Source organism: Stegostoma tigrinum, chromosome 2, assembly GCF_030684315.1.
Source record: "Stegostoma tigrinum isolate sSteTig4 chromosome 2, sSteTig4.hap1, whole genome shotgun sequence".
In the NCBI taxonomy this organism is placed as follows: Eukaryota; Metazoa; Chordata; class Chondrichthyes; order Orectolobiformes; family Stegostomatidae; genus Stegostoma; species Stegostoma tigrinum.
Window position 1 is genome coordinate 110,240,961 of NC_081355.1, and position 24,278 is coordinate 110,265,238.

Here is a 24,278-nt window from a genome sequence, read left to right on the forward strand (position 1 = left end):
ATATTCCTACAGATGTTTGCATCTCAATCACAAAAGCATGGTATGAATCTAACTCACACAATTCATGAAAGTGGTTCCAAAAGCAGACCATGTAGTATCCTTTGATCACAAACGAATTTAGAGTATGAGCACCAACATGCTTCCTTTAATTGTTTGCACTTACAACAATACAAAAAAATTTGAAGTCAGTGCCTCAGAAGAGGTGGGTTTTATTTTAAAACATTGCCCCAAAATTACACCTACTTTCTTCCAAGACAGTGGTAATTAAATCTATTCTGCAATCGTTTCCAATAATTCTGAGTCACCTGTTAGAAGGCCTAAGAAGTTCAGAGGAAAGGAGGGATCTTGGGGTGCTTGACTACAGATCCCTGAAGGCAACAGGGCAGATTAATAGGGTGGTTAAGGCAGCATACAGGACACACGCCTTTATCAGTTATTGTATTGATCATGAGGTGTGCAGTTCTGGTCACTGCACTATAGGAAGGGTGTGATTGTACTGGGTGAGGTGTAGAGGTGATTCACCAGGATGTTACCTGGTTGTAACAATTTATGTATGAGGAAAGGATTAGCTTGAGTTGCTTTCTTTAGAGCTAAGAAAGCTAAGAGTCCTGACTGAGATGTCTAAGATTATGAGTGGCATGGATAGGAAGTAGGTGTTAATCTCAGTTGATGGGTGAATACAAGGGAGCATAATTTTGAGATAAAGGGCAGGAGGCTTAGAGGAAATTTGATGTAATTTTTTTTCAGCAGAGGGTCATGGGAGCTGTAATACACGGCCTGGGAGAGAAATGGAGGCAGGAAATCTCATAACCATTAACAAGTACGTGAATGAGCACTTTTTACAATATCCAAGTACTGGGAAGTGGGATTAGCATAGACAATCGATGGTCTTTGGCCTATTCTATACTGTGTGATGCTAAAAAGGTGCACAAAAATGGCCTCCCAAGTGACTTTACGGTTACCTTCTCCCTCAATCCATAGTCTGAAATAACCGAGTAGTGTTCATCACATCCCCAAATGATGGAGGTGACGGTGCAGGGGACAGAGAGAGACTGCTCTGTGTCGTCCCAAGCTTTGGACATTATAAGCTCTATCCTTGCTCGTCATTTAGTATTGGTAAAGAAGACACTAATTGTGGACATCTGAAATAAAGATAACAAAATGCAGCTGCAAAGGTCATTATCGAATGTAAAAGAAATAATTTAATGTTGTGTTTCTAATTTTTTGTCATTTGTGCTGCACTTGAAGGTCAGTCACATTCTTCTCATCCATCTAATAACTCAGTGTATGGTACTGTATTGTACTGAATTTAGTCATGATTGTTCCTTTCTTTGGTAAGGAATGTTACAGAAAAACAAGGTCAATCTCTAAAAACATTAAGTAAAATTTACTAATTTAGGCATAAATTTCAAAACAAGAATTATTTCATTTGACATTTTTTAAAATGTGCGTCAGGTCTACATGGAAAACTTCAACCAACGTCAGATTTCCTCCGATTTTCCTACAATACATAACATGCCCACTTAGTGGAAAATATTGACATTTTAGTTTCCCTCTGCTCAGGTGTAAAGGAAGCCAACTGAGTCTATTTGCACCTGATCATTAAACCTCAGAAACCTATTCTGTAGAGATTAAGAGCAGTAAAGCTGCAACAGTAGGGATGTTTCCAAGACTGGAGGCTTCATTTTTTTTGTTGAAGTATAGTTCTGCCACCTAGTGTTTTAATTCCTTTGTTTATTGGCAAAAATTATTTCAGTGACATACTCTGTTGTATTACTTATTATTGACTGAAACAGATAATTGAAAGCAAAAAAGAAGCAAATAGTACATTTATATACTTAATGTCTCGTGCTCATCTGAAGATAGATAATTTCTTCTCTATTCGAGCAGTTCACTGCTGCCAGTTGAGAGACTGGGCTAAGACAGTATGTGAAACTTGCATACGAACAATTTTTCCCTCCAAGATGTACAAATGGCTGGGGTACAGTTGTTTGTGGGGGGGTGGGGGTCTTTCATCTTCCTTTAAGTTCAGTTACAAGATACATGCAAGTATGACAGTCACTGTACTACTTCCAAACAATACAAAAAAAAGAGTGAATTACAAAACACTTCAACAGTCAAAATCATCAGAGAGGTCATCGTCTAGAAGAAATTCTGGACACTGCGTTAAAAGCACTTCATGAATAGTCTGTATGCATTAGGAAACAGCATATACTCAAATCCCACATGGCTTTTGTGGTCAGGAATAAATATGAATGCATACACATTTTTTTCTATTTTCAATTGTATTTAAATTATCACCCAATCAGAAGTGTGCTGATTAGTTGAACTGATCAAATGAATACCTTTTGAGGCAAGAAAGCATAGCATTGAAAGAAAAGCTTGGATTTTGCTGAGAATGAACTTAGAAAGTAAACATTTTCAGATACTTTATCACAGCTACAGTACTGGGCTAAAGGCTTGCTGTATGCCTAAGATTACAGAGCTTATTTAATACTGTTTATGTGAAAAATTGCCCTTGAACCTTCTAACTTCACTCCTTTTTCAATGTATGAAGGAATGAGCTTCCTGGACTTGCCAGACTGGGACAGCTGATACACAGTCTCTAATATGCCAACAAGTAAATAGGTTACTCATTACATTCAACTAAGTGCAAGATCTTGCATGAATCAGGTCCTGAGGAGATACACAATTCTAGCCGTGTCTCAAAAAATTTAAGAATAAGCTGGATCTATTTTTAACCGTCAGTACTGGGCATTATTTAATCAAATATTGACAACCTAGGCACAGTGGTTAGCACTGCTTCCTCACAGCACCAGGGACCTGGGTTCGATTCCACCCTTGGGCAACTGTCTGTGTGGAATTTGCATGGTCTCCCCACGTCAGTGTGGGTTTCCTTCGGGCGCTCCGGTTTCTTCCTACAATCCAAAGATGTGCAGGCTAGCTGGATTTGTCATGCTAAATTGTCCAGTGCTCAGGGGTGTGTAGATTAAGGGAAATGTGTTTGGGTGGAATGGTCTGTTCTGAGTGTCGGTGTGGACATGTTGGGCTGAATGGCCTGTTTCCACACTGTAAGGATCTATGATAATCTCTAGCATACACACTAATGATATGTATCTATTAGTCTTCTTATAAAGGTAATGACATAACCACTCGAAGCAGGCTGAAGAAACACTAAAGTCTGCCCCTCTTCAAAGAAATTGTCTTAAACTGCAACAGAAGCTGCTGGAAAAGCTCAGCGGGTCTGACAACATCTGTGAAGGTAAAGCACAGTTAACGTTTCGGGTCTAGTGACCCTTCCTCAGAGCACCCAAAATGTTAACACTGATTTTTCTTCACAGACACTACTAGGCCTAAGCTTTTCCAATAACTTAGGTTTTTGTTCCCGATTTACAGCATCCACAGTTCTTTGGGTTTTTATTTTGTCTTAAACTGGGCCTTGGGAAAGCATGTTGTCAGGCATTGATATCTAATATTCTGCTTAATAAAATGTGAGGCTGGATGAACACAGCAGGCCAAGCAGCATCTCAGGAGCACAAAAGCTGACGTTTCGGGCCTAGACCCTTCATCAGAGAGGAGGGTGATGAAGGGTCTAGGCCCGAAACGTCAGCTTTTGTGCTCCTGAGATGCTGCTTGGCCTGCTGTGTTCATCCAGCCTCACATTTTATTATCTTGGAATTCTCCAGCATTTGCAGTTCCCATTATCTCTAATATTCTGCTCGTCTTCTTAAGGTAGAAAATCTGCCATTCCAAATTAATTGTGCTCAAGCAGTCACCGATTAGTCACTACAGCTCTGTGGCACATATAAAATGCTAACTCTCTAATTTAAGTGACTGTAAAGGAGGCACAAGTCACTAGCTGCTCTTTCAATAAGCCCACTCTCACTGAGCTTCACATAAATGAGAGGACGGTAGAAGAGATGCCTACGAGAGAAGACAGACTAGGAATGTTGCATTTGTTGGAGGTGCAGACAAGGTCAAAGACAGAGGGCTGGGTCAAGAAATTGCTGGAGAGGGCAACAGGGGTGGTTTGGAAAGCAGAGGAGCATTCTGATGTATTTGGTTTCATTTTTACTATGACGACCTCAACTGTTTCTTCTCTGTCTCCCCGTCTTCTAAGTCGTCTGTGCCCTAAGTAATACAATATCCTGTTAATTAACTGGCACCACCCATTCCAAAAGCATGCCAAATTGCACAAGTTTAACAATATTTGGGACACTTCACACTATATGAATGTTTCCTAATAGTTTGGGTTTCACTCCAGACTTGAAAAGCTAATGCCTAAACAACTTCATTACTGGGATTCCTCCTTCCTTAAATCAATGCACTTCTTAAAAATCCTAATCCAGTTTCTTAATATGAGAAGAAAGTCGATAAAAATAATCAAGTTCAACTTCCATGGTATCTGAAGAACAATTATAATTAGGTGCAGTAGATACTGTGGAAGAATGTTGTTGAGAACAGTGACACAGGGTGGATCCAGTAAACCTCAAGATCCATGTTTCGCCATACACAGTCAAGTCCCCATTATCCAACTCCCAAGCATGCAGGATTCTGAAGCAACTGGCAACCAAGATTCAAAATAGGAATGACAAATAAGATGTTACTGGTATTTGCAATTGGAAGGGAATAATGGGTTAGATGCATTATTAAAGCTGGCACAAGACCGACCTTACCGATTAAGACAGATTCATCTAATGTGACTAGGTTCACTGGCTTTGGTCCTGGCCACTTATTTGTAAAATGCACATTTATCACATGGCAGCAACAAGTTGAGTTATTCCAGCCATCTACTACTATTTCTCATGTTACTGACATATTCAGCTAACTGGAACTTGCACTTGATCATGCTGGATACCAGGGAGATTACTGCATTGCGGAGCTTCCACAGGATTTGTCTTTTGGGCCTGAATGACAAAATGCCTCCCAATCATGTCTGGTGTTTTCCAAAAGTGTCCCAATTGTTATTGGAATCCCATCCTGAGGGTGAAAAGGTTGCAAGTACAAGGAGCACTGCAGATGCATGGTTTTGTCTCAAAGCTATTTTCACCTTGCTGCAGTTGAAGTTTCCTGGAGGAGTGGGGAACACAGCCAGCTACAGTAATATCTTTAAAGGTTAAAATCCAGGCTTCCAAACTCATGAAAAGCACCAAATGCCTCTGGGAGTGAAGTGGTTGTTGAGTGCACCACCTCCCACCGCCCAGATTAGCAATGATGCTGCCTGGATTAATTGAGAGAATTGCATTATCTGTATGCAACTTCTCACGCACATCAAGACAGTTCTCTCTCAAATCATCCTCTGATGAGGTCTAGCAAGCCATGCAGCCATGTCTGCTCCAAAGCATAACATGTTCTACTTGATAGCATTCCTGGCTACACAAAATGAAATGATTCAAGGTGACCTATGAGCAACTTCACATGGCAACTAGAAATAGCACTGAATTCCAAATTTGCCAAAAGACATCTATTTAAGGCAGCAAGTCACAAACAGTTAAAAACTACAAAACCTTAGTCAAGGTATACGAACTTGGATCCTGATAATGAATTCAGATTGCTATTCTTATTTTATTACACTTCGGATGGTGTTGGTCAAGGATTATTAGAACTGCTGTGTGTAGCCTCAGGACAATATTATGTCTGCTGTATCACATTACACCTTTGAATAGGAATTGTGTTCATTTTAGACTGTTACCACATATTTAGACATTAAGTGAAAAATGCATGTTATATTCTTACCCCAGCAAACTCCCCAACGAGCTTGGTCTAAAGGGCATATTGAACGAGGAGGAATTATAGTTTCAACAGGATACTTCATGCAACGTTGATCAACAAAACACCACAGGCACTGGAAGACAAGGGTTCAAAACATGTGTTAAAGCTGCCCAAAAAGCTCTCAATAATGACACAGTAAACTGAAGTTTCATGAGTGCAATCTGTGCCACTCTATACCCACTTAAATTTGAATCACTGTTTCTAAACTAAATACACAAGATCTACCATATTTAAGTTAAACATACAAAGTCTTTTGAAATAATGAGATGTTCTGCTCTGCATAAAAAAAACAATTCCAGTTGACATCACAACTTTTGAGGCAGTATTTACAAATGCTGTTCAGGAAAACTCAAAAACAGCTCAAAACAAAGTACAAGAATTAGTGCAAAACTTATTTTCTCAATTTCATTTTTTTTTACGATATCAGTGTGAAACTCCAACTAGATTTTACAGTGTATACCCTTTAACTCCAATCAAAGAATGCACTTGTATACTGTTGACATTGCTTTGTTTGATCTGCAATGTTTAGTGAAGTAGTTTCCTCATTGAACAATGTGCTAATTTACATATTTTAGTTGTCATGCTCAGAACAGTAAGGAATACCTCAAATGTAACCGGTGGCCCCCAAGCTCTGACTTTTCAAAACAAAACTACAGTCTTAGTTGTAAACTTGCAATATTGTGCTTTTTGAAAAAACTCTTTCAAATCTAACTTCTACTAAAAAGCTTGAATTATTTCAAGATGTTTAAAGGTTCTAAATGGAGTAAACTCAGGCTTTTCAGACAAGATTCCTAATAAATGCAAATTCACAGACCAAAACTTTTCAAAGTCATTACATTGCAACGAATTTTGCAAGTTTATTTCAGATACTAAAGGGGCTGGCAAATGGCAAGGGCAGGACTTTTGCAAGGATGGATTTTAATTAGCAGAGAAACATATTTGTGAGGAAAGAATGGGATTGTCTGTTTATTTTTTCAGAAGTGCAGAAAATTGTTTTTAAACAAGCAATGACATCATATTTATAGTGACTAAAATGCACCTTGTAAACATCAATAGAAATGAAAAAAAAAAGAGTGCTGCTGCAAGTTTGTCTTTACAACACAAGTACCTTGAAAGTAGATAAAATTCTCCAAACTGGGCTTTGAATTCTGACTTCACTGTGTTTGACAGGAGTTATCTGTTTACATTCAGCAATATGCAAAGGTAAACAGATACCAACCATCTAGAACAATGAAACTAATCTGTCAAAAAAGTAAATGAATGGTTATTTGACAGATTCAGTTTAATCAATGCCACTGCAATTGAAGGTAATTTCCTTTTATTTCAAAATATTTCTAATATAATGAAGGAATCTCAGTTTGAAATTAAGAACACACAGAAGAGATCAATAAGTAAATACATAAGCAGTAGAATACAATTGCAGTTCTAAATTATTGTTGTAAGAAAGTTAAACTGCAGCATTTAAAACTAATATGACATATTTGACAAGATACCAACTGAACATATTTGCCGTTTCAAGACCAAAGAAAGAGTGCCATGCAAATTATTATACAAATCCTACAGTGTGGAAACAGGCTCTTCAGCCCAACAAGTTCACACCAACCCTTGGAGCATCACACCCAGACCCATCCCCTGACAACCCACCTAAACACTATGGGCAATTTTGCATGGCCAAACCACCTAACCTGAGTTAACAAGGTGTAGAGCGAGATGAACACAGCAGGCCAAGCAGCACCAGAGGAGCAGGAAAGCTGACCTTTCGGGTCTAGACCCTTCTCTTTGGACTATGGGAGGAAACTGGAGTACCCGGGAGGAAACCTATGCAGACGTGGGGAGAACGTGCAAACTCCATACAGACCGTTGCCCGAGGATGGAATCAAACCCAGGTCCCTTGCACAGTGCTAACCACTGAGCCACCGCGCTGGCCCAAAATTGTAATGACAATTTACAGAATGTTAGAATCAGATTTTCAAAACTGAAATCAACTGATTAAACAACTTTATTCAGGACACGTGCATGAGGTAAGAGACCTTGGCTGAGAGAATTTGGAACTGTATATCTTCACAGAGAAGGTGAGATGAGCACAAGAACAGTACAGTTACTGACAGTGTTGTTGCTCTTTAAGGCACAGGGTGGGGGTGGGGGGGGGGGCTGGTGGTGGTGGTTGTGACTTTGGAGGAAGGAGGCTCATTTTAAAAGGACATGATCCTCATTGAAACTTCATAAGGAAGTGACATCTGTGCTAATGAGTTTCATACCTCTAAAGGGCCAAATTATTTTTCTCTCCAACAAATGAATAAAGATTCAAATCTATATATTTCAGGATATTCATTAATAAATTGATTAAAAACTTGTCATACTTACAGTGACGTTTTCCAAGCACCGTTCACAAGACGTATTTGTAAAATCTGAGCAATCTATACAAAAACAAAGAAAAACTAGTGGCAGAAGGTACAGTTTTGTTTTCTTCAGTTGCTTGAACATGACATCATAAGAAAATTAGAATTCAATGGCAAGAATAGGTAAATAGAAATATCAATGGAAATTCACAGGTTTGACGTGTACTAACAAAAACACGCAAGTGTTATTGTAACATACAATTTTTTCTTGCAGTTATCCACCCCTTATCTGAAACACCTGTAAACATTATACTCTGGGCTTAATCACCTTCAAATCAAAGAATTTCAACAAACCATTCAAGGAATCAACATCAGACCAAGAAGCGACATACTTGAAGTCTTCATTCTAGTTTACAATTCATGCTGAAGCGTAAACTGAAAACTATGTCTGGCATGGTTTTGGAAGCTCTTCTCTTTACCAGTTAGCAGAATTTATATCCTAAGTGAAATAATCAAGTAGCTGTTTCAAAACTCTTTATTCTTTCACTTGAACCTGTCAACTTTTCGATAATAACTGACACAACTGTTTTATTCATCACACAAGTGGATGAGTGGTTTGCGTTATGGGGGGGGGGGGGAGAAGAGAATTGCTAGTGGGAGGGTGGATACGGCGGGGGGGGGGAAAGAGAATGGGCAGGCGCTAATGTGGGTGGGAGGTGGTTGGGGAGATGCTGGAAGGGAGCCTGGATGTTTGTGGGGCATTGAGTGAATAAAACTGAGGGGGTGTGCGCTTGGTGCTGGTCGGAGTGGATGGGTACGTGAACGGATAATATTGGGAGGCCGAGTGATACCAGGAGGGTGGTTGCTGGTGAGGGAGAGAGTAAGTGATACTGAAGGGGATGTGCGTGCTGGTTTGAGGGGCAGAGTGATACCGAGGGATGGTGGTCCTGAGTTTTGTTGGGTGGAGGTGCGTGTTATACTGGAAGGGTAAGAGCTGGTGTGGTCGAGGAATGGGTGTTACTGGGAGAGGGCAAATACTGGTTTGAGGAGGTGTGGGTGTTACTGGAGGAAGATGGTACTGATTTGGGGGAAGAGGGGAGGGGCAGTGGGAGACTTTGAGGGAAGATGGCTCTGCCCAGGGTCGGCACGACATTTGAGAACGCACAGCCCAGGGAAGGCGGCACTCTTACCTCGCACCGCCGGTCGGAGGGTGACCTGGCTCCCGCCGGACACCGTAAAGAGGAGAGAGAGAATGACGAACATTGCCTTCGCTCCCAACAACTCCATGTCGTCACTTTCCCTTCCTCAGCGGCCGCGAAACCCCACCCCGGCCAGAGCGGTGCGCAGGCGCTACCCCGCGCGAGCATCAGAGCCACAACAGTGAAACTATTATCCGCAGTACGCGCGTGCGTGTGTGTGTGTGCATGTGTCTATGTGCGCGCAATGCTACCATTTGCCCCGAAGTGTTAGTGTGAAAGCTGAAAATGTTACAAGACACTCGGCAGGTCAGGTCGTACCTGTGGAGACAATGAGATACAGTTAACTCGTCAGATACATCACCTTTCCTCCAGACTTCAAAGCTAATGTGGATACAGGAGTCTCCCGCTGTCCCTGCGGACCCAGTTATGTCCCAGCTTGTATGCAGATCTTAAAAGTCAATTCGAAAGCTTTAGAAAACAAAAAAAAACAAAATGCTGGAAATTTCTCAGACAATATCGACTGCATATAAAGCAAAGAACTGTGGGCTGCTGGAGATCTGAAACAAAAGCTGTAGAAACCCAGCAGGTCTGGCAGCAGACATAATGGGAACTGCAGATGCTGGAGAAGCCAAGATAATAAAATGTGGGGCTGGATGAACACAGCAGGCCAAGCAGCATCTCAGGAGGACAAAAGCTGATGTTTCGGGCCTGGACCCTTCATCAGAGAGGGGGACGGGGAGAGGGTTCTGGAATAGAGAGGGGGAGGTGGACCGAAGACGGAGAGAAAAGCAGATAGGTGGAGAGGAGAGTATAGGTGGGGAGGTAGGGAGAGGATAGGTCAGTCCAGGGAAGACGGACAGGTCAAGGAGGTGGGATGAGGTTAGTAGGTAGGAAATGGAGGTGCGGCTTGGGGTGGGAGGAAGGGATGGGTGAGAGGAAGAACGGGTTAGGGAGGCAGAGACAGGCTGGGCTGGTTTTGGGATGCAGTGGGGGGAGGGGAGATTTTGAAGCTGGGCTGCAGGGTTCCCAAGCAGAATATGAGTTGCTGTTCCTGCAACCTTCGGGTGGCATCCTTGTGGCACTGCAGGAGGCCCATGATGGACATGTCATCTGAAGAATGGGAGGATGAGTTAAAGTGGTTCACGACTGGGAGGTGCAGTTGTTTATTGCGAACCGAGCGGAGGTGTTCTGCGAAGCGGTCCCCAAGCCTCTGCTTGGTTTCCCCAATGTAGAGGAAGCCACAGCATCTGTGAGAAAAAAGCGGAGTTCACGTTTCGAGTCCAGTGACTCCTCATCAGGACCGGTTCTCAGAAGTGTCGCTGGTCATGAAACATCAACTCTGCTCTCTTCCCAGAAGTAATATCTACGATATTGTTGTCAACCCTCCAGGACCTGCCCTTGAGTCTCCAGGATTTGCTAGTTGCTGTGTTTAAGCCTGGAAAAAAAAATCACAGGAACACAAAAGAGTACTGTTTTTGCCACTGTTTCCAACTTTCTCCTACCAGGTGCAAAAATACAAAAAAATCTGGGGGAAGTGGTGGAAAGGCTCATTTGGTTGACAGTTAAGCATCATCCATTTGGATAATGTCAGAGATAATGGGAACTGCAGGCGGAATATGAGTTGCTGTTCCTGCAACCTTCGGGTGGCATCACTGTGGCACTGCAGGAGGCCCATGATGGACATGTCATCTAAAGAATGGGAGGGGGAGTGGAAATGGTTTGCGACTGGGAGGTGCAGTTGTTTGTTGCGAACTGAGCGGAGGTGTTCTGCAAAGCGGTCTCCAAGCCTCCACTTGGTTTCCCCAATGTAGAGGAAGCCACACCGGGTACAGTGGATGCAGTATACCACATTGGCAGATGTGCAGGTGAACCTCTGCTTAATGTGGAATGTCATCTTGGGGCCTGGGATAGGGGTGAGGGAGGAGGTGTGGGGGCAAGTGTAGCATTTCCTGCGGTTGCAGGGGAAGGTGCCGGGTGTGGTGGGGTTGGAGGGGAGTGTGGAGCGAACAAGGGAGTCACGGAGAGAGTGGTCTCTCCGGAAAGCAGACAGGGGTGGGGATGGAAAAATGTCTTGGGTGGTGGGGTCGGATTGTAAATGGCGGAAGTGTCGCCTGGGAACCCTGCAGCCTAATGGTATCAATGTGGACTTCACCAGTTTCAAAATCTCCCCTTCCCCAAATGCATCCCTAAACCAGCCCAGTTTGTCCCCTCCCCCCACTGCACCACACAACCAGCCCAGCTCTTCCCCCCCTAACCCACTGCATCCCAAAACCAGTCCAACCTGTCTCTGCCTCCCTAACCGGTTCTTCCTCTCACCCATCCCTTCCTCCCACCCCAAGCCGCACCCCCATCTACCTACTAACCTCATCCCACCTCCTTGACCTGTCCATCTTCCCTGGATTGACCTATTCCCTCCCTACCTCCCCACCTATACTCTCTCCACCTATCTTCTTTACTCTCCATCTTCGGTCCGCCTTCCCCTCTCTCCCTATTTATTCCAGTTCCCTCTCCCCATCCCCCTCTCTGATGAAGGGTCTAGGCCCGAAACGTCAGCTTTTGTGCTCCTGAGATGCTGCTTGGCCTGCTGTGTTCATCCAGCCTCACATCCAATCTATTCACCGTCTCCTTATAATTCACATCCTCCAGTCCCAGCAACATCCTTGTAAGTCTCTTCTGGACCCTCTCCAACTTAATATTACTGGGGGAGTCAGCATACTTTGTCAGGAGCGATCAGATCGGACAGATTTGATTTAAGTTTTTCAGGAAGGTGACAATGTATGAGGGTAGAGCAGTGAATGTAATCTACATGAACTTTGGTAAGGTCAAGTGGCGACAAACCCAGGAGATCCATGGCAATTTGGCAAATAAGATGTAAAACTGTCTTAGTGGCAGGAAGCAGGGAGTGATAACCAAAAGCTTTTTTTGTGACTGGAAGCCCGTGTCCATTGGCATACTGCACAGTTTGATGCTGGATCGCTAGCTGTTGGTGCTGTACATCAATGTTCTATATATGAATGCAGGAGTTTGATCAGTAAGTTTGAAAATTCCGTGAAAATTGGTGGTAGGTTAAATAGGAAGGAGGAAAACTTTAGAATATGGGATAATATAGATGGGCTAGTCAAAAGGGCAATATGGTGACAAATGGAATCTAATTCTGCAAAAAGTGAGGTGATGTGTTTTGGGAATACTAACCAGGTAAAGAAGTGGTATGATCAATGGTTGGATCCTAGGAAGTAAGAGGATCAGAGGGACTTTGGTCGAAGGGGCTTTCTGCACCAGTTATAATCTCCTCCGTTGCAGCCCTTCTCACGCATACATTCTCCCAGTCTGCTTCGCAGTGATGCTGACTTTTTGCACAGTCCTCCCAATCTCAAAACCTTGAGCAAACATTGGAATTGGCTGTCTTCCATTTTCCATTCAAGTGTGACAGTTGAATGCTGAAAAATGAACAAAATGTTAGTTGCTACTTGGTGAAAGAGGTTGAGAAGAAAGAGGGGCTGCTTCTCCCCTGTTCGCAACACACCTGATGGGTTTAGTAACAGAGATAATAGGAACTGCAGATGCTAGAGAATCCGATACAACAAAGTGTAGAGCTGGATGAACACAGCAGGCCAAGCAGCATCTTAGGAGCAGAAAAGCTGACGTTTCTGGCCTAGACCCAGATGTTTTAGGTTACTATACTGCATTGATTTATAATTTGGTATGGGAATATGAAAAAGCAGAACAATTTGAAGCTGGTAAGCTAGTTAGTGGCAAAAATAGCAGGATGCTGACTCAGAAACAGGAAACCACACTAAACAACCACAAGCTTGTAAGTTGCAGCGTCTAAAGAAATGTGAAAATATGAAATAGACAATAGGTGCAGGAGTAGGCCATTTGGCCCTTTGAGTCAGCACCACCATTCATCATGATCGTGGCTGATCATCCACAATCAGTATCCCATTCCTGCCTTATCCCCATAAGCCTTGATTCCACTATCTTTAAGAGCTCTATCCATCTCTTTCTTGAAACTATCCAGCGAGTTGGCCTCCACTGCCTTCTGGGGCAGAGCATTCCACATATCCACCACTCTCTGGGTGAGGAAGTTTTTCCTCAACTCTGTTCTAAATGGCCTACCCCTTATTTTTAAAATGTGTCTTCTGGTTCTGGATTCACCCATCAGCCGAAACATGCTTCCTGCATCCAGAGTGTCCAATCCTTTAATAATCTTATACGCCTCAATCAGATCCCCTCTCATCCTTCTAAACTCAAGTGTATACAAGCTCAGTCGCTCCAATCTTTCAACATATGATAGTCCCGCCATTCCAGGAATTGACCTCATGAACCTACCCTGCACTCCCTCAATAGCAACAATGTCCTTCCTCAAATATGGAGACCAAAACTGCACACAATACTCCAGGTGCGGTCTCACCGGTGTCCTGTATAGCTGTAATTACTTTTGAAAATTTGATTATTGTGTAAAACTAATGCCAAGATCATTGTAACTTCCCACCCCAACACTGAATATACCAATGCAACAATCAGAATGTTGTCTATTTCTAGCATAGCTTGTTCTTGGTTTTAGAATTCATTGTTATGATTCTAGTAACTTGATTCACAATTATTAACAAAAAAAAAATTTGAATGAAATACCAATGAAAGTCAGTTTCCACAATTTGGAAATTTATATTGTTCCACTTTCTTGTATATTTGTAATATGGTTCATACAGAAATAACTGGGGCTCAAAAGCACAGTCTTGGGCTTAATGTGAACATTAGTTGATTGATTGATTTATTGTCATGTGAACCAAATTACAGTGAAAAGCTCTGTTTGCAAGTGGTACAGGCAGATCATAGTACGCATAGGATGTACAAATCAAGAAATATGTTTATGCACAGCATCCATAATTTTACTTCGGTTGTGACAACATTGTCTCCATTCTGAAACTTACAGAAGACTTTTGTGAGATTTTTAAGTGTTTATGAATCAATAAACTTATTGTGTCATTGTTAGTTGTCTCAATGGTTATCACAATCCTAGACCAGGTGTCTCTGTCTTGGAAAAGATTTTAAACTAAGATCATGCCTGTGTTCTCAGGAGAATATAAAAGTTTCTATTCTGAGGAAGGGTCACTGGACCTGAAACGTTCACTGTTTGTTCCTTCACAGATGCTGCCAGATCTGCTGAACTTTCCCAGCTGAAGGGTCCCAACCCGAAACGTCAGCTTTCCGGTTCTTAGATGCTGCCCGGCCTGTTGTGTTCATCCAGCTCCACACTGTGTTATCTCAGACATTGGCAGTTCTTACTATCTCTGAGCTTTTCCCGCAACTTTGTTTTTGTTGTTGTTGTAAAAGTTTCTGCCACAATTTGTGGAATAATAAGGTGGTTAATCGTTTGTCCTGATCAACAGTTGACTCAACTATACCAGAAAAGGAGACGAGCTGGCCATTTATCTTATTGCTCTTAGAGGCACATTTTTAGCAGAAATTCCAACCTGAAATTAAATTAAATTCTTGGATTTTCAGGTTTTATTGTATGAAAATGCATAACGAAGTGATTGGAGTACAACAAATTTGTAAACAGGTTCAGAATATATTTCAGTTTTTGGGCGTTCCTACGGCGCTTTGGGTGTATTCCTCACCTTCAAACCAAGGAACCTGGGCTTTCGGGAAGGACCACTCTCTCTATGACTCCCTTGTCCGCTCCACACTCCCGTCCAGCCCCACAAACACCCCGCATTTTTCCCTCCAACTGCAGGAAGTGCTATACCTGCCCCCACTCCTCCTCCCTCCCCCCATCGCAGGCCCCAAGAAGACTTTCCACATCGAGCAGAGGTTCACTTGCACATCTGCTAATGTGGTATATTGCCTCTTCTACATCAGGAAAACCAAGTGGAGGCTTGGGGACCGCTTTGCAGAACACCTATACTTGGTTCGCAATAAAAGCTGCACCTCCGAGTCACGAACCTTTTCAACTCCCCCTTGCATTCCTCAGATGACATGCCCATCCTGGCCCTCCTGCTGTGCCATAAGGACGCCACCCGAAGGTTGCAGGAACAGCAACTCATATTCCGTTTGGGAACCCTGCAGCCCAATGGTATCAATGTGGATTTCACAAGCTTCAAAATCTCGCCTCCCCAACTGCATCCCAAAACCAGCCCAGCTCATCCCTGCCTCCCTAACTTGTTCTTCCTCTCACCTATCCCCTCCTCCCACCTCAAGCTGCACCCCCATTTCCTACCAACTACCTCATCCCGCCCCCTTGACCTGTCCGGCCTCCCCGGACTGACCTATCCCCACCCCACCTCCTCTCCCACACTCACCTCTACTGCTCCATCCCTGCCTCTTTGACCTGTCTTGTCTCCTCTCCACCTATCTTCTCCTCTGTCCATCTTCAATCCGCCTCCCCTCTCTCCCTATTTATTTCGGAAACCCCTTCCCTCATTTCTGATGAAGGGTTTAAGCCCGAAACGTCAGCTTTCCTGCTCCTTTGATACTGCTTGGCCTGCTGTGTTCATCCAGCTCTACAACGTGTTATCTTGGGTTCAAGTTCTACCGGCTTCAGGACCGTGTAATAAAATCTCTAAGCAGGCTGACTGAAAAAAAAACATATATAACTGTAGAGACATTAATAAAGATCATCGTATATCAAAGAAACCTAATGGCGGTGTTTCTTGGTCGTTCAGTTGCGAATATCAACCACAAAATAGAACCTCCAGCCAACACATACGTGAATAGGGGAAGTAGCTGCTGTGGTGTGAGGTGAGAAACGGGACGTTCTTGCGGACGCACAGAAACAGTCACCGTTTGCCGCGGGAGCCTCTGGGCGGTTGCACCCGGAAGAATGTGTGACGCTAAGTGTGTCCGGCTCTGGGAGCGTGGATTCCGAAGTGGGAGCAGCAGTCTTCGTTCGCCTTCAATTTAAACATACAGGCAACGTAATATTTAAGCGGCTGCTTTTGTATTTTGCTCGCCGCCTCTCGGGTAGAGTTATTGTGTGATTTGATGCGGTTTGCTTTCTGTCCGGCCGACGTTGTTTTCTCACGAAGGATCGCTGGAAGTTTAAATTGGACTCCCTGCCCAAACCCCCACGCAAGGCTATTAGGAACTGTGATGGCTTTAATCGTAGTGAAAGATTATTTAAACTGTTTTAATTATTAGAAACCTGTGGTACTTAAGTAAGTATTCTTTTTTGTTTGTGGAAATGGTACTTCTCCTGGACTAGGTTAACATTTTCAGGAAATTGTAGATCATGTGGCGGTCAGGGTGCTTTGGCACCTTCCCATCTACCAGAGACGATTAATGCCTTCATTTGATGCACTTTTGCTGATGGCTGCAAAGGCCAGTTCTTGGCGATCCTGCCTCAAGCGCGATACGTGTCGCTGCTAAGCGAATTTGCAAATTTTTTTTCCTTGCGAAGGGTCTGCTGCCAAACTGCTGTAGGATCAGTAAAAAGTTGAATTAAACGTCTGTGTGATAGCACGCGTCTGCTAATCATATTATGTTTTTCGCACCAGCAGTTGCAAGCCTTAAACGTTAACCCAGTTAAAATATGGCTGAAACTGGAGATGCCACCAACTGTGTCAATGAGAGTGTGAGCGACCCAGGAGTAGCAGCCATCAAGCTTCAGTAAGTCTGAGAATTTTGTTTTAATGGATTAAAATTTTCTGAAATTTGCATTTATTCGATATTTAAAAAAAAATTGACAATGGGGAACATGTTGACGGTTCTTTTTACTTACTTATATCTTTGCTTCATCGCTATCTCTCAATCTTGTGTTTCTTTCTATTTCAAATTTCTGATTTCACATGGAAAGTGGTGGCACGGTGGCTCAGTGGTTAGCACTGCAGCCTCACAGCACCAGGGACCTGGGTTCGATTCCAGCCTCGGGTAACTGTCTGAGTGGAGTTTGCACACTCTCCCTGTGTCTGCATGGGTTTCCTCCAGGTGCTCCAGTTTCCTCCTATAGTCAAAGATGTGCAGGCAAGGTGGACTGGCCATGCTAAATTGCTCGTAGTGTTAAGGGGTGTGTGGGTTACAGGGGGATGGGTCTGGATGGGATGCTTCAAGGGGTGGTGTGGACTTGTTGGGCTGAAGGGCCTGTTTCCACGCTGTAGGGAATCTAATCAAAAGAACTAATGTCAGTTTGCACTTCTGAGTCAGATTCTGTGTGCAAGCTTTTCATTCCCAGGTCCTGGTCCTGTGATTACTACAAACAGCTGGTCAGGACCCTGCCCCAGTCCCCTGATGGAGATTGTCAAGCAACTGGGCATTTAAGATGCCTCTCCTTGTAGCCCCAATGAATGAGGATAATTAACTGAGTCCTCAGCTTTGACAGCAATTTGGAGTACCTGAGACTGTGTAGATTGGGTCTTTTGTGTGCTCATAATTGTAAAATGGATCTTGAGATAGATGTTCCTGCTCAAAGTAATATATGGCCACACTGTCAGATCAGTATTTCTGCTGTGTGTAGTGAAGGGTTGGGTGAAGGGATGGCGAGGAATCTGGATGTTATTGTGACATTGCCAGTCTTTCAAGCTACTCCTGGGAAGGTGTCTTTATTTGTCCAGTAAGTTCAGCTGTTACATGGTGCGTGGATGCTGTTGAAAAATTCCACTTGAATAGTATGTGCCCTTAATGGGCAATTTAATTGGATAGCTGTTCTGGTCTGCACTCCACCAGTGCACCCATCCTTGAACTTGCCACCTTCACTGAAAATTTATTTGTTAAAATCTATGAATATCCTTCAGTCTGACTGAAGACGTACATCACATAGAATCAGAGAGATATACAGCACAGAAACAAGCCCTTTGGTCCAACTCGGCCATGCCAACCAGCGACAGTAAATTAATCTAGTACTATTTGTCAGTAATTGGCTCATATCCCTCCAAACTCTTCTTGTTCATATACCCATCCTGCTGCCTTTTAAATGTTGTAATTGTACCAGTCTCTACCACTTCCACTGGCAGTTCATTCCCTACAAACACCACTCTCAACAAAGATCATCATAGAATCCCTACAGTGTGGAAACGGGCCCTTCGGCCCAACAAGTCCACACCAACCCTTGGACCATCCCACCCAGACTCATCCCCCTATAACCCACATATCCCTGAACACCACGGATCTGTGTGAAGCACATTGAGAGACACATAGCCTTTCACATAAGCTGAATGCCTAGTATGAATGCAGTGATCACTACTTTTTAATTCATTCATGGGAAAAAGTTGTCACCAAATGCTTGGAGAAGTTGATGAGCTGCCTTCTTTAATTTCTGTAGTTCATGCAGTGCACCTACACTTGTAGAATAGCTTAGAAGGGAGTTCCAAGACTTTGATTCCACAGCAATGAAATAATTAATGATTTATTAATGCCTTTTGGTGAAGAAAATAACGCTCCTCAGCAGGTCTGGCTTACATGTTACTTCAGATTCACTGCAATGTTGTTGACCCTCAACTGCTTTCTGCAGTGGCTGAGCAAGCCACTGTATTGAATCAAACTGCTACAAGGCCTAAAGAAAGGAACAAAACTCATTGGACCACCTGGCATTGATCTAGGCATTGAAAACAACGATGACAAACATGCCTCCGTCAAATCTGCAAGGGCGTCCTTACCAAGATCTAGGGATTTGCATCAGAATTGGGAGATCTGCCCCACAGACTAGCCGAGCAACAGCCTGACATAGACATACTCACTGAATCATATCTTACAATGTCCCAGATACTACCATCACCATTTCTGGTAAGTCCTGGCCTGGAATGGAGGTAGCCGCTGAGAGAACAGGGATTTTTAGAGACAGAGCACAACAATTATAACTTGGTCCGATTTTCTACGGTGGCCATTGTTACCTCAGAGCTCGCGTCTCAATAGGGGTCCCAGTTCCTACTTAGGGAAACCAAAATCTACAAGACATGAGTCAGAGGTGTGTTGGAAAACTCTCCACTTGTCCGATGGATACAGCTGTAGCAACACTTGAGGGTCGATGTCACCACCAAGATAAAGCAGCCTGCCTGATTAATATCTTATCTACCACCTTCAACACTTGCTGTCACCACCATCATAGCACAATAGCAGCAGTGTGTACTATGTATAGGATGCACTGCAGTAATTCACCAATTCAGCTTCAATTGTACCTTCCAAACCCACAACCTCCTAACACCGAGGACAGGTCAGCAAATGGGAATGCCACCACCTACAAGTTCCTGGCTTGTAATTATATTGATGTTCCTTTACTGTCACTGAATCAAAATCCTATAAACTCCACCTTAAAAGCACAGTGAGTGTCAATATCCTCCAAGAATTGCAACGGTTCAAGAAGGTAGCTTGCTACTCCTTTCTCCAGGACATTTGGCGATAGGCAATAAATGTTGGTTTAGGCAGCGTGTTCAATGTCCTATGAATAGTTTTTTGAAATAGCAACATAATTTAAAATCGCGATGGTGAATGACACAGAGATGAGCTTGCAGTTAGTGATATTTTCATATGTCTGCTGTCTTTATTCTTCTATAAGTCACAAGGTTGGAAGTTGCTTTGGAAGAAGCATTTTGTTGATGTGCACGCTGTAGCCACAGAGGATTAGTGTTGGACGAAGTACATATTCAACGTGCAAGGTGCCATCAAGTGGCCTATTTTGATCTGCCTGAAAGTATAGTAAATTGTGAAGCGAATAGCCATAGACTTCAGGAGGATGTGGACAGATTAGTGGAATGGGTGGATTTGTCAATTGAAATTCGGTGCAGAGAATTGGAAAATAACGAAAACAAGGAGAGGCAATATAAAACTAAAGATACAATTTTACAGGGCATGTAGAAACAGAGAAACCTGGAACTGTTGGTGCATAAATCATTGATGGTAGCGGGGTAGTTGAGAAAATGGTTAAAAGGTCTTACAGGGGCTCTGTTATAATGTTTGTTTCATTAACGTGAATTGACTGTAATGTGATTGATGAATAGTGGCTGCTGTTTGGATACGTGAACTTTCTTCTAGCGATTTCCCTATAATGCGATTTCCTATAGCGCAAGGTCACACAAGAACACAACTATCATGATACGGGAGAACTGTCTATGTACTGGATCCAGAGCTTAATTGAATCAAAAAGTGCAAAAGCAAGGGATGTATAATGAATCTTGTTAAGAGTAGTTACACCTAAAATTGAGAGACTGGTTCCACGATGAAGCAGTGCAGTTATACAAATAGATTGGAGAAGCAGGTTTTGTTCTCTTTTCGGGGAGATTTGATGGCGATGCTCCAAATCACCAAAGGTCTTGGCAAAAGAGATGGCAAATTAGATTGTTCTCATAGTGGAAAGTTTGAGAACGTGAAGAGACAGATTTAAATTGATTGGAAAATGGTCAATAGTGTCATGGTAACAATTTTGCCCATTGAGTGGTTATGATGTGGAAGAGTGCTCATAATGCATAGGGACAATAGACAAATCCATCTGCAAAACGTCTGGGAAAATGCATTCACAAGGCGACCAGAATCTCAATTGTTCAGGAGCAGATGGAGGCTGTTCAGCCTGTCATATCTGCATCAGATCCGAGTATTATAACTTTTCTCTGATTGATGTAAAGTTATCTGTAAGCTGAATGGAAGGGAAAGCTGCTCTTCCAGTGGCTGGTCCTTTTCCTGATGGGACCACTTGGCAGCTTAACAACAACAAACCTGGGAGAAAAACAACTTGTGATTGGAAGAGTCGACTGTAGTTGGAGGTGGGTGGGAGCAGGGAGGAGTCAGGGCGGTTTTGGGTTCCCTGGGGAAACTGAGATGCTGACTGGGGGCACAGAAAGCCTGCTGAGTGGGTGACCTGGGTGGAGATTGAGAGGCCACAGGGTAGTGGTGTGTGGGTGTAGGTGTAGTTGGGTGTTGGGGTTTGCAAAGAGATGGAAAGTCTGCAAAGTGGTGGCTATTGTAGGAAATTGGTCAGAAATTTTCTAATTCTGGATGAGTCCAATCTTTTTTATCAACATAAATACAGAAGATAATGTTTTACTGCATGACAGCCTAACTTAATAAATTAGTTTTTGAGAAGGATAACGTAGTTCCAGAAAGCCACAGAAGTTGCCTTTGATAAAGAACTTAAATGAAAATAAATTTCAAAATTGTACTATAGGGAATGAGATGGATGGGAAGTTATATTAAACAGAAGTACTGTGGGTGTTAGACCACGCAGGTTGCCAGACTACAGAGTGGCAGAGGAGAGACTGGCTTTTATCTGTGCTGTTTATAGGCTTGTTCAGTGCATCCAGCCTGTGCTAGTGATTATGCTTCTCCCATTCTTTCTCATCTAATTATCCACATAACACTGTTTGCCATTTTCCCTCATATGCATTGTTTTGCTTCATCTTAAATGTATCTGTGCGATTTGTTTCAACTCTGGAAGTGAAATTTCACAATTTCCTGGGTGAAAAAGCTTTTTCTAATTTCCTGTTGTTTTCTTGATCACCATCACAAATTGATTTCTAGTTTTGCTCTTCCCCACAAGTGGAAACACTCTGCTGTCTATTTTTCAATGTATTTTCGTGCCTTCAAAGACCACTATTAAATCATTTAATCTTTAATTTCTTTTTCTAGGTATCGTACTACCAAAGATCATTTTCATGAATACATTAATAGTGGAAGGGATGAAAACCTAAAATTTACTGACAAAGATCTTCATCAGTTAGATGAAGTTACTGAAGGTGCTGCAGACTATGATCTCCCAGAGCACAAAGCAAAAAGAATTAGACTGGATGAAAACAGTGAAAATGTTAATAAAAAATCTGAAAAGGATAATAGTGGATCATGTCAGAAAGAAGAGGAACACAAACAAATTAACAAGAAAGCAAGGGGCCAAAATAAAAACAGACCTCATATGAAGCCCAAACACTATGAACATGATCAAAAGTTGTGCACTTCAGTTTGCCAGGTAAGCATTACAATTTAATCTGATGGAATACATTGCACTATACTTTCCTGGGTGACCAGCAATGCTAAAGTTTGGCACTATTCAGGACAAAGCAGTCTGTTAAATCAACACGCCATCCACCAACTGAAGTGCTCACTCTGTCACCACTAGTGTGTAGTGGCAATAGTTGTCAGCTTCTAAGTGCACTGCAGTAACTTACCAAGGATCCTTTCATGGCATCTATAACCTGCGCCAGCTTGAAAGACACAGGCATCAGATACAATAGAGACATCCACCTGCAAGTGTCTGCCCAAGCCACATAGCGACTTGACCTGGAACTATTTTGCAGTTCCTTCACTGTCATTAGACTAAAATTCTGGAACTTCCTTCTGAGAGCATTGAGAGTGTACTTGTTGGGCTCCAGCTGCTCAGGAAGGAAGGTTACCACCACCTTTTAGGGCCAGCAGAGATGAGCAAAAAAATACTAGTCTTGCACACGTCCCATTGACTGATTTTTAAAAAAAAAAATCCATTCTTCTGTCCACTTCCTACGGACATCAGTTTTCTGTGAATGGTCAAATCTCGGCTTTAAATATATCCACAATGGAGCATCCGTAGTACTTCAGGATAAAGACTTACAAAGATTGACAAACTTGTTAAATTGTGCCAAAAATTGTACTTAATGAACGCTCAAACTATAGTAGCAACTTTTACATAGTTTCTTCAAGATAACGGAGTCCTTCCCAGAGGCATTTTATACCAATCACAATGTTGAGCCTTATAAGGAGATAACAGGTGAGATTACCAAAAGCTTGATGAAGGAGATAAATTTCAAGGATGTTTTAAAGGAGGAGAATGTGAGGAGAGGAAAATCAAACTGGAGGCCTAGACAACCAAAGACGCAGTCAGAAAGAGTAGTGCAGTTGTGATTGGGTGCCACAATGGGGTTAGAATTAGAGGAGTGCGAATATCTTAAAGGCTTGTGGAATTTTCAGACATTAGCCTTTAACACTACGGAGGGATTTGAAAGTAAGGATGTGGATTTTAAGGAAGAAATGTTGCTTAACTGAGAGCCACCACAGGTTAGCGAGATTATGTAGAAGTGATGAAGCACCATGATTTGCTGTGAATGAAAACATGGGCAGTAAGATTGGAATATTCAGCTACCTTCTGACCCACTACCTGACAATTACTGCCTCAACTTTCAAGCTAAAATTAGGATTCATTCCTTGTTTGATAGCTTAATAAAGTCGTTTATATGCTGACCAGCCCATTTTAACATTCAAGACACCTAGCCCAAGGTAAAGGAATAAAATGGTATAAAGAACTGAAACTTGTAGAAATTCTGTTAAGAAGATGGAATTGTATGCAAGGCTGATTAGGAGAATGCACCATGAGTGGATGCATCTTGAGAACCATTTAATCATTGGGCAAAAAGAAAAGGTTTTTGTTGAGGAGTCAGAAATGTTGAAACTGAAGCTGGTGCTCCACCTTAGTCATGAAAGTCAACACCAAAATGGAAAAAAAATCAGCCTGCACCCTGATCACTTGACCAATTATTATAGGACGGCTTTATAGATAACAATGTGGAACTGAATCCCCACCACTCCCTACCTGCAACCAATCTCCACCATTCCCTACCTGCACACTCATTATCACCATCTCACCTACCTTCCCCAGCACCACCCCCTTCTCTGTTCATTTCTAAGCTCACTTCTCCATCCCCATTTCTGAAAAAGGGTCCCAATCCGAAATGTCAACTTTCCTACTCCTCTGATGCTGCCAGGACTGCTGTGTTCCTCCCACTGTGTTATCTCTGACTCCAGCATCTGCAGTTCTCACTATCTCAATAAGAAGGCTTTACGTAGGCAGCAGAAGTAACCCTGTAGGCGTATCACTTCTTTGCACATTATCATCTTATGAAATAAATAAGTCCATCAGAGGCATATCTCGTGGTTACTCTCCAGACCTTCTCAATGTGAGATTGCTTTCTATCCTGTCAGTTTCTGCATCTCCCTCTCATTATAGTGTTCGTATAACCTTCTATGTTGTTAGTGTATCTATTTAGCACCTTTTATTGACAGACACAATAATTTGTCTTTCTCT

The 24,278-nt window shown here is 42.6% G+C and overlaps 2 protein-coding genes and 1 long non-coding RNA gene across 12 annotated transcripts in view; 1 reads left to right on the forward strand and 2 right to left on the reverse strand.

Annotated features, from left to right (window-relative positions):
* LOC125467091 (pituitary tumor-transforming gene 1 protein-interacting protein-like) overlaps positions 1-9,478 on the reverse strand; it is a 53,693-nt gene extending 44,215 nt beyond the window's left edge. Inside the window, exons 1-3 of the mRNA XM_048562509.2 lie at positions 9,302-9,478; positions 8,137-8,189; positions 5,737-5,845 (exon numbers count right to left, since the gene is read on the reverse strand). Coding sequence (XP_048418466.1) covers positions 5,737-5,845; positions 8,137-8,189; positions 9,302-9,398 — 259 coding nt within the window. The 5' untranslated portion in view covers positions 9,399-9,478. The remainder of the gene's footprint in view (positions 1-5,736; positions 5,846-8,136; positions 8,190-9,301) is intronic.
* A 198-nt stretch (positions 9,479-9,676) lies between these two features.
* LOC125467098 (uncharacterized) lies at positions 9,677-16,196 on the reverse strand. 3 transcript variants are annotated; one of them, XR_007250570.2, is made up of 3 exons: positions 16,020-16,196; positions 12,503-12,747; positions 9,677-9,778 (listed from the first exon to the last, which is right to left on the reverse strand). It is a non-coding gene; the product is annotated as an uncharacterized LOC125467098 (long non-coding RNA). The 3 variants fall into 3 exon arrangements; XR_007250566.2 differs by having other exon boundaries at positions 15,948-16,085; XR_007250567.2 differs by lacking the exon at positions 9,677-9,778 and adding an exon at positions 10,314-10,745 and having other exon boundaries at positions 15,948-16,085.
* Positions 16,126-24,278, forward strand: part of dus3l (dihydrouridine synthase 3-like (S. cerevisiae)) — a 33,965-nt gene continuing 25,812 nt past the window's right edge. Inside the window, exons 1-3 of one of the 8 annotated variants that reach the window (XM_048562424.2) lie at positions 16,126-16,227; positions 16,807-16,918; positions 21,860-22,193. In XM_048562424.2, the coding sequence (XP_048418381.1) occupies positions 16,842-16,918; positions 21,860-22,193 (411 nt within the window). In that variant the 5' untranslated portion in view covers positions 16,126-16,227; positions 16,807-16,841. Of the gene's footprint in view, positions 16,468-16,806; positions 16,919-21,859; positions 22,194-24,278 lie in introns of all 8 variants that reach the window. The other 7 variants (XM_048562453.2, XM_048562482.2, XM_048562460.2 and 4 more) reach the window with 7 other exon arrangements.